This window comes from Rutidosis leptorrhynchoides, chromosome 8, assembly GCF_046630445.1.
Source record: "Rutidosis leptorrhynchoides isolate AG116_Rl617_1_P2 chromosome 8, CSIRO_AGI_Rlap_v1, whole genome shotgun sequence".
In the NCBI taxonomy this organism is placed as follows: domain Eukaryota; kingdom Viridiplantae; phylum Streptophyta; class Magnoliopsida; order Asterales; family Asteraceae; genus Rutidosis; species Rutidosis leptorrhynchoides.
In genome coordinates this window covers 339,790,258-339,800,159 of record NC_092340.1, presented here as the reverse complement: position 1 = coordinate 339,800,159, position 9,902 = coordinate 339,790,258, and the positions used below count along the sequence as shown (strand labels likewise).

The 9,902-nt window shown below is 32.6% G+C and overlaps 2 protein-coding genes across 5 annotated transcripts; both read left to right on the top strand.

Moving 5' to 3' along the window:
* The first annotated feature begins 435 nt into the window (after nucleotides 1-435).
* On the top strand, nucleotides 436-933 carry LOC139864557 (uncharacterized). The gene has a single exon (XM_071853139.1). It carries the CDS (start codon nucleotides 436-438, stop codon nucleotides 931-933), a length of 498 nt encoding a protein of 165 aa, XP_071709240.1.
* Nucleotides 934-1,428: 495 nt separating this feature from the next.
* Nucleotides 1,429-7,343, top strand: LOC139862506 (uncharacterized). Of its 4 annotated transcripts, none has more exons than XR_011764208.1 (8): nucleotides 1,429-1,701; nucleotides 3,127-3,234; nucleotides 3,682-4,323; nucleotides 4,520-4,599; nucleotides 5,184-5,603; nucleotides 5,940-6,055; nucleotides 6,468-6,639; nucleotides 7,212-7,343. XR_011764208.1 is itself a non-coding variant. In XM_071851119.1 (8 exons), the coding sequence occupies exons 1-8, from the start codon at nucleotides 1,695-1,697 to the stop codon at nucleotides 6,535-6,537; spliced, it is 1,383 nt and encodes a 460-aa protein (XP_071707220.1). In that variant the 5' UTR covers nucleotides 1,429-1,694; the 3' UTR covers nucleotides 6,538-6,805. The 4 variants fall into 4 exon arrangements, 3 of the variants coding, with proteins under 3 accessions (XP_071707220.1, XP_071707219.1, XP_071707218.1); XM_071851119.1 differs by lacking the exon at nucleotides 7,212-7,343 and having other exon boundaries at nucleotides 3,682-4,095; nucleotides 4,156-4,323; nucleotides 6,468-6,805; XM_071851118.1 differs by lacking the exon at nucleotides 7,212-7,343 and having other exon boundaries at nucleotides 5,961-6,055; nucleotides 6,468-6,805.
* Nucleotides 7,344-9,902: the final 2,559 nt, after the last annotated feature.

Here is a 9,902-nt window from a genome sequence, read left to right as displayed (position 1 = left end):
AAGCTTGTCTTTCTTGAGGAATAATGATATGAAATATATGTTCGTTTTTAGCATTATCAGTCATTCATCAAAACAGTGAGTATAAATTCGAAGCTGCTGTTCTGGGAAAATCAGTGGCTATCGAGTGCAAAATTGAAGGACTTATATCCGAGACTATACAAGCTTGATCTCGACCAGCAGGCTATGATTTGTGATCGTGTTGCAGCAGAAGGTACGAGGTATAAACTGTGCAGTAATTGGGCTAGAGGACCGAGAGGCAGGGCTGTGGACGAATTGGAGCAGCTCACGAAACGAATTGAGGAATACAACTTCATCAACTCGGGGTGTGACACATGTTCTTGGTCCATCTAGCATAACGGCACCTTCACTGTACGAACTCTATCCCTTCTTGTTGATAAACATTTAATTGCGGAAGACACAAATGTTGAAGAAACTATGAGAAATAATCTAGTTCCCAAAAAACTAGAAATATTTATTTGGCGGGCTTGTCAAAAAAGATTGCCCGTGTTGTTCGAGATAGATAAGCGGGGGGTAGATTTGCATAGTGTTAGGTGCCCGTTGTGTGACGATGACCTTGAAACCGTGGAGCACTCATTGATCTTTTGTAAGCTCTCGTTGGATATATGGGACCGGGTGTTCGCATGGTGGGGTTTCGGGAATATGTCTAATTTAATCCTTGGTGAAATTCTTCGTGGTAAATGTCCATTGTCATCATCGATACTTGGGACCAAAATATGGCAAGCGGTTGAGTGGGTTTGTGCCTACTTGATATGGAAAAATAGAAATGAGAAAGTGTTTCGTGGCAAATCATGGACCGCTCCAGTCGCGCTCAACGAAATCCAGCTCAAGTCCTTCGATTGGATCTCAAATAGATTGAAGAAAACAAAGATAGATTGGTTAACGTGGTTACATAATCCTAGTGTGTATCTTTAGACGTAGGCTAGTGCTTCGAGAATTCTGATATGGTTTGCTTCCTTTGCAAACCGATATATATTTGTACGATCTAAACATTGTATCATATTGTGCTATCTAATATTTCTTGCTTTTAAAAAAAAAAAAAAAAAAAAAAAAAATTAACACTCACTCACATATATTGTATTCGTTATTTAGTGATTGATCCATAATAATGTTAGTTTGCTAGTGACACATAGAAAATAAAATTATTATGATTATGATATAACATTATTATAAAATGAAACTACATGACTTGATCATATTGATGTTTAGTTTAATCTCATAAAAAATCATAGTAGTAAATATATATATTTAATTTTAATAAAAACGCAGAAATGTTTATATCGTCTACGAAAAAATACGGTATATAATTATTTTGTAATTAAATTAGAAACAACAACGTACATCAACATCTAGATTTTGGTCTTCTTTCTTCTTCTTTTTATCCCACAAATCAAAACCCCCCAATTTTCAATTTCGCACCAAATTATATATTTCCTAATTACGTTTCATCATCATCAAGACATCAATTAACCTGCTAATACAACCCTAATTTTATTACTCCGTATTAATATTCTAAACAATTAAATAATAAAACTCATCAATCGATCAATCATCCTTCGCATACGTTTCCAATTTCTCGCATTCTCCGCTTTTGTAATGTTGAATCAACCGCAAAAGAGACTTCGATAATAGCTTTCAGCAAACAAAACCCCTAAATTCGTTCACAGTTATCAGTTATGGAAGGTATTGAATTAAATTCCAAATCACTCTTAGTTACTTTTCAGTTTTGTTATGTAGTCTTTTTGTTCGCATTCGCAGGGTGAATATTAATAATTAGGGCAAATATCTGATTTTCCTACTGGAAACTGTATATGAACAAGTATAAAATATAAGATTCAGTTTTTTGTTATTAGGTTTGATCTCATAGTTCATAAGTGTATGTAGGGGTTTTATATGAAATGTTCTCAATTGCTTTAACTTGTTAGATATGTGTAGTTAGGGCATAGAAATCATTTCCTTAACTTGATTGAATGTGAGATTATGCTTTGTAATGGAAGTATGTAAGTTTACGTAACCTAATTCGCATACTTTGTTTTTACGTAATAGGAAGGTGATTCATTGAGGGTCATGAAGGTGATTCATACTTTGTTTTTTGTATTAATTGAAACAAATGCTCTTCTTATACTAAACTCGGTGCAACAACTGATAAAATTAGGGCTATTGTTATGTTTTATTGACATGAGAACCTTTAATATCTGGATTTTTTGAATCAGTTACCAGATCTTGGTGAGAATGAGTTGTTTTAGGGTTTGAGGACTTCATATTATATAATAAAAAGGATTTTGTATAATGAGTTTTATGATGATGTTTAATAAGCATGATCGCTTTACATGTTTAACAAGGATTCTACTACCACATTTGAACCATGTAAAGCTATCCCAAAGGGAAATTGGCATGGTCACACAAGGGTTGTAATTTACTTGTTTACCAAATAAGTGACAAATTCTGCATATTTGGCATATATAATAATTATTAATATTATTTAATTTCACTTCTAATTGACATGAATTCACAATATAATGTAATATTACGCATATGTGAGTAGGATCTCTTAATATCTGATCCATCAATTTAAAGACCTGAAATAGTGTAAATGTTGTAAATGTGGGTTCTCGTTCTATGCTGTTAACTATTGCAAAATGTGTGTTCCTTCTATTATAGATGTCCATATAAATAATCTTTTGGAAACTGGTAAGTACAATTGCTTGTTAGTATACTTATACAGTGATCATGATGACATCAGCTATTAAGACATATGATTTCTTTCTTACATGTAATGACCGCAAAAATTAAATATTTTGTGATAAGTTGACACATCTTATATTTAAGTAGTGTTTGCTTGTTCTGGTAAAAGGTTAAACTATAAAATTAAGCTATTTGAATGGTACTTCGTTTGTTCATTAATTAACCATGCCAGATCAGTGGTGGACAATCATTTCAGGATGTTAAATGATGGTTATCACTTGGTTTAATTAAATGGAATGCATTATGCATGTTTCATGGGCTAAGAATTGGGATTTAAGACTAACGCAGAATGACCTTATTTTTCGTGTATTATGTTACAATCAGTATAGTAATTTTATGTTCTTTTTATGGTTTGTATTGTAGAGCCTCAAGAATTACATACCGAGGATAAAAGTGCTCTTCCAGAGAAGAAACATAAGAGAATTCTCAAAACTCGAGAGCAACTTGCAGCACTAGAAAACTTTTATAATGGTATGCTTGTTTTTATTGCATTTCAGTATAAAGTATGTAATAATGGGTGAAAATGGGTTCAGATCTAAATAGGTAAATTTGTACTTGTCAAATCAGGTTGGATTAGGTCAACCTGGATCCCTTATTCTCCAGTGTTTCTTTCTTCTCTTTTGAATGATTAGCTGACAAATACGATTACAGACGATATCTTATTTCAATAATTCTTTTGCATAACTTAAGAGTTGCATGCATTAATAATACCTTTTCGGTGACTTGTGACCCTTTTAAGGCATCTCCTTGAAGCTAATGTATATAACATTACGGGTTTATTGGAGATAGATCATAACTCAAGTTGACCCATTATAAAAATGGGTTGGTAATGTTACTTTTTAGTGTTGAATATATATGTTATTTTTATTATATTATTATTATCATTTATAAAACAAACTTTTATCATAATTGTTGCAGAACATAAATACCCTGCAGAGGCATTGAAATTAGAATTTGCAGAGGCAGTAGGATTAACAGAAAAGCAAGTTTCTGGATGGTTTTGTCACAGAAGGTTAAAGGACAAAAGATTATCAAATGGCGAAGTCCAAACGCATGGAAAACAAGATCGGTCAAGTGGGGTCATACAAGATCTTGGTAGTGGACTTAAGCAAGATTCTTGTGGGAGCACAAAACAAGGGGATAATAAACAGTTTGAACCAAAAGAAGTTGAGAGTAAAAGATTCACAAATGAAGGTTTTATACCAACAGAAATTCGGTATGAACATGGAATTCAACATAACAGTATCATCATGGATATGGATAATGATACATTTTCAGGAAGTAGCTCACCCTTAAAGGATCATTTACATTCTCAAAATATGGATCATTCAGGTATGGTAACATCAAAGTTCTTGACTCAAAATGATGTAATAAGTGTAACGGGTCGGACAGGTCCGTCTGGATATTTAAAGGTTAAAGGTCAAGCCGAGAATGCTGCAATTACAGCTGTCAAAAGGCAATTGGGTAGGCATTATCGAGAGGATGGCCCACCACTTGGTATTGAGTTTGAGCAACTTCCTCCTGGTGCATTTGAGAACCCAACTGAGGATCCAGTTAACCGTAAGTTAATAGTTGTTGTTATATCATATCATATGGATGCCACTAATGTTAATATATGTTTCCCATAACTGAAAAAAGAGTCCTACTTTGACTTCAATGGTCAAAATGACTAGAGTTTGGTAACAATCTTTTTGTAGCTTTATAATTGGTTGATATAGCTTTATATTGTTCTTTCCTCTTGTTGATATTCTTTCAGAATCGTACTACGTTAGTGACCGCACTGCACTTCACTCTTTGGAAGGTTCTAGAACATTCCAACCTTCTAATGCAAGCAAGGTATTGTCTAACCCTCTTGGGAATATTAGGAAATGTAACTCATCAAGTTAAGAATATTAAATTACTAGTACTGATTTGTTTTGGATTCTGATAATCAGAGGTGGCATAAATGGGTGATTTGGGCAGGTTAGGTAAGGGTTCAAAGTGGGTAAACTTTGGTACACCTTAATCGGGTTGACCCCTAACCACTTCCTGTCTATAACTATGACTAATTAACTTCGTTTCAAAGGTTTATATAGTTCCGATACAAAATAGTTAATTGAATAAATTTAAGAGGTTCTATGTATTAAAAATACACTTGGTTCCATTCTAATCTGTTTGAATCTTGACCCAGTTGACTTAGTTATGTTTCAAGCTAAATTGATTCCAAATGTTGCACATGTTACTATGTTAGTAATAACATATAAACTGGATTGACTAAATTATAGACATATGGGCCAAAATTGCCACCTCAGATGCTTTTTACAATATGCTCTTATTTTGTATATATTATCAGCTACAATATGCTCTTATTTTGTATATATTATCAGCTACTCGTACTATAATTTTAAAATCTAACGTTTGTCTCCTTTTATGATTATTAGATGTATGGAAGATACAATCCGAGTATGGATGAATCGGGTTTAGAGACGAGGCATGCATTAAAGCATCATGAAAAATACTCTAATAGCCAATATAAGCAAACGCCCCGTTTTTCTAAGCATTCACAAATGGTAGTCAATGATGATTCTGATGATGAAGTTTCGGGTCATGATCTTAGGGAGCAATTTGAACCCAGAATGAAGCATGGTCCTGGAATAAGGAGACCAGATTCTCTATCTAATCGTCATTTAGTTGCATTTGAGAAAAATTCCAATGGGAATCAAGCAGAGAATTACCCACGTAGCCACAATATCGGACCCCCAAAGGTCAACTATATAGACCGTATTGAACCTTTGACTTCTGATTTGACCTTCAAGCAACGTGAATTTGAGGACAGAGGGCTGTCTAGAAAGACATCTAAGGTCTTAATCTAAACTTAAAGTTTCCTACCATATTTTAGAGGTGGCAAAACGGGAAGTTAACTGTTCGATAACGGGTCAAAATGGGTAAACAGGTTGGATTGGGTTGGGTAGACCTGAAACACTTTATTGTTAAAAAATGTAAAAAAGCTCATAAATTTGAGATTTTATGCATTAAAAAACTTGTAGGTGACTTTTAAACCTTTTAATCTGTTTCTGTTACTCAAAGTGTTTTAGTATCCATGTGACTTGGAGATAAATTGGCCATCTCTAGGTTTGCTACTGTTTTCGTAAAGAGATGCGCTAATGAATGTTTTGTGTATGGGTTAATGTCTAAAGTTTGTTTTACTTCAACTAAAGGTTACTAAGAGAAGTAGGGACGATTTTATGCATAACGCGTATCCAAGGAAACAGACGGTGGTTGATGTTCCTCCAGTATTCAACAAGAATATAAGGCCAGTGTTTGTACTTTGTAGGCTATAAGATTTTGGGTATGTTTGGCAAAACCAGCTGGTAGCTTTTAGCTAGTAGCTGGTAGAGGTAGCTTTTAGCTGATAGCTTTTTATATGAATCTGTTAAATAAAGAGAAAAATGACAAAAAGCTAGAAGTTAAAAGCTTAATGCTAGTTCCAGTAGTTTTTAGCTTTTTCCCTGCGTCTAAAACCTTTAAGCTCCTTTAACCAAACACAGCTTTTTATTAAATAGGAGTTTTCTTATAAGAACTAAAAGCTCTTAAAAGCTTCGCGCCAAACATACCCAAAGGGTTCTCTCATTTGACCAGTTTATAAGTTTTGATAAGTTCTCGTTTCCGGGGATAGGATAATGCCATAAATATATTATCTGACATGAGATCGCATATATTTTCAGGTCAGCTGTGCAGATGACCACTAGTTTTAGTGATGATGAGACCGCAGGAAGTGCTTCTTCAAGCGGTTGAGATGATATCCTGTCGTGAACGAAAGAAGTGTAGTTAAATAGTTAAAACTCTGAGAGACATATCCGGTAGTGACTTTGTACGCATCATACATAACTTGTTCAGGTTTGAAGTTGCAACTAATATTGCACTGCTTAACCTTTTTGATTGAGGTTGTATATATCATCAGTTTTTTGTCGAAAAGTTTCAAGCTTGGTTTGTTAAAAGTATGTTGACAATTTGACATAGAGATTAATGATGTTCAATTGAAGTGCTTTTTTTTATTCTTTTGGAACAAGTAGTATAAGTAATAATTATATTAATGAGCTGATTGATACCTCTAGAAAGACTAGGAAGTTGAAAATTCAAAGTTTAAACCACCATCTATGATTGTATAGTTGATGATTAGTAGTTGAGTTCTATATAACAAGATGAGTTACACTAGGTTTTTGAAACATTAGTGGATTTATCCTCTGATTTTTCATGCTGATAGTCAAGCATGTTTTTGAATAGTTACTTTTGTTTTGGTACAACTAATGCTATAAAAATTGTACTCCGGATGACTTAAGGGGTGCAAGTATTATTAACAGTTAACACCGATAAATTTATATATGAATGGTTATAACTTACTTTTGGATTAACCTAGTATGATCCATTTTGCGACCCGACTAATCTCAGGGCGATCACTCACTTAACAGGTAGCCCGGAGTCGTCAAGAGTAAACCACCGTCACCGCAACAAAGAGGTGCTTATACTTTTAAAGATGTTATTTTTTGGAATGCAATTCTTATGAAACATTCTATTTTATCGTTACTTTGAGGGATGTACTCTTTGTAAAAACATACGAGTATAATGGGTTTGCTAATTAGGTACATAATCTTTTTGTAACAAAAATACTTGATATTTATTTTGGGACTTATAATACATAAGATACTTTTATAACGTAACATATGTCCCAAAGAAAGTGAGAAAACGGAATAGACTAAAAGTTTGCTTTTATGGGTGTGGTCATGTTTAGTATAGTTTTGAAAAATTATGAAAAGGCATATCATGGGAGCATGAACATGGACATGTCAACAAGAAGGACCATTTAGTGTGGGTACAATTATGCCTTTTTATTCCTTTTAAGCAATCAAAAAGTCTTTTTATAAAAGCTCATCACCCAATAGTGTTGTTCTCTTTCAGTGGTATTTGAATGCCCAAAAAGGATTGATGAATTATTGTGACATGTATGATGTATCATGAAAAAAACAGGTTCTAAGTATCAATTTTTGTTAGATGCAATCAAGTTTTATAATGATGTATGTTCTTATTAGCTAATTAGCACACCTAAACTTTGCTTAATTTATATGTACGAAGAACTAAATAATAAACTAATAATTAGATAATTTATGTAAAAGGTCATCAGTTAAAAGGTAATGGAACCTTGACCCAATTAAGAAAATTTGGATTAGAGGAACTAATGTCAAGGTTGCTTCATATTTACAAAGTTCTACTCCAAATAACTAAAATTCGGCGTTCCACCACTTTGCTATGGCGTTCTGTGCTCCCGAGCAATTAATTACGGAGTATTAATTTAGTAATTCACTTCATAAGACAGATAAATTTAGTTGTTTTGTTTATGATCATCTATTCATGGGCGTGATCAAATATGAGTTTGTTGTTTAGTTTATGATCATCTATTCATGGTTCATGAAATTGAAAGTAACATTTATGTCAACATATTTACACATACTCTTATTTTATGCACAAACTGACAAACTTATATTGCTCCAAGAGAGGAATATTCAAATGAAACTAACTTTTAAGTCGAGATTCAAAGGACCAATCAGAGTGCGACACGTGGCATGATATTCACATGTGATTGAAAAAAAAATATTAAAAAAAAAATTTTAATTTTTTTTTCGAAATTTTTTTTCGAAATTTTTAATTTTTTTTTTTCAATCACATGTGATTGGATTTGACATGCAGTAAATCACATGTGATTCTGCATGTCAATCACATGTGATTGTAAAACCCAATCACATGTGATTCTGCATGTCAAATCCACACATGTGATTGAATTTTTTTTTTTTTTTTTTTTACTAAAATGACGAATTTCAGTAAGTTTGTGCTAAAACCTTTAAACACCAAGTTTTGATCAAAACTTGATCAAATCACCGAATTAAAGTCTGAAATTTTGAAGATATGATTACGAAACGCTAACAAACTTGATCAAATCACCAAATTAAAGTCTGTTTCTAGCTGAAATTGTTTTTGAAAAAAAAAATTGAATTTTTTTTCAATCACATGTGATTGAATTTGACATGCAGAATCACATGTGATTGTGTTTTACAATCACAGGTGATTGGGTTCTATAATCACTGGTGATTGGGTTTTACAATCACATGTGATTGGATTTGAAATGTTAAATTTAAAATAAAATTAAAAAAAATTAATTATTTTTTTTTAAAATTTTTAAAATTTTTTTTAAATATTTAAATAAAATTTGAATTTTTTTTTCAATCACATGTGATTGTCTCGCCACATGTCACGCTCTGATTGGTCCGTTGGATTTCAAACAAATTATTGGATTAAAGGGATTACAACTCTACTCCAAGATTTCAATTCACGTCATAATTTTTAGTCTTTTATTTAGTTATTCTGTAAACTCAAACAAAGTCGAGAGGGTTTTGTGTAAATGTCTTTATTTCATCTTCATCTTCATCGTTTAACTGATAAAGAGATCCACACACAATCATAAAGTATCAAAAATTAAAATCAATATAGAAAATGTAAATAAAAAAGAACACATGGTTGGTTCTGATTGGTATTCATCTCAAACACGCTAAACCTCTTCCCGTGATGCAAACATTACGCCACCATTTTTTCCTTTGCATCACGCTCCATTGTGACATGATCAATGGTGTGATGCTCCAAAACCCACTCATCACACGACATTAAATATGGTCTAAGTAAATCTAAAAGTAGGTCTAATGAATTAATTAGTTAATATAAATATAATTTCTTTTTCTATTAGTTGAAGTTGACATGTTAATCTCTCAATTTTAGGCCTATTTTACTTCATGACAATCGCATCTTTCAAATTTCATTGTTGAATTTTTGAAAAACGGAAAGTTACCACTATATAGAGAAGCAAATGAAGAAATATGGATCGATCGGATGAAGTCGATAGATCGGAGAAATATGTATTTTCTTGACTGTTACTCCGTATAAATAGATATATAATCGGCTTGAAATACCTATAACGTGAAAAGAAAAAATCACCCATCATAAATAGTATTTTCAATCATCAAAAAGCCAATGTATTTTAGCTTGAAGTATCAAACAAGAAACGAAAAAACTCCCCTTCAAGGGAATAAGCTATTTTTGAGTATTTATCTATGCTG

Bases quoted from the DNA above. Each gene is read 5' to 3' on its own strand.
- LOC139864557 (XM_071853139.1), top strand. From the start codon at position 436: ATGAGAAATAATCTAGTTCCCAAAAAACTAGAAATATTTATTTGGCGG.
- LOC139862506 (XM_071851117.1), top strand. The intron at 4,324-4,519 runs GTAAGTTAATAG...ATATTCTTTCAG, and splicing joins AACTGAGGATCCAGTTAACC to AATCGTACTACGTTAGTGAC. The intron at 6,056-6,467 runs GCCAGTGTTTGT...ATATATTTTCAG, and splicing joins GTATTCAACAAGAATATAAG to GTCAGCTGTGCAGATGACCA.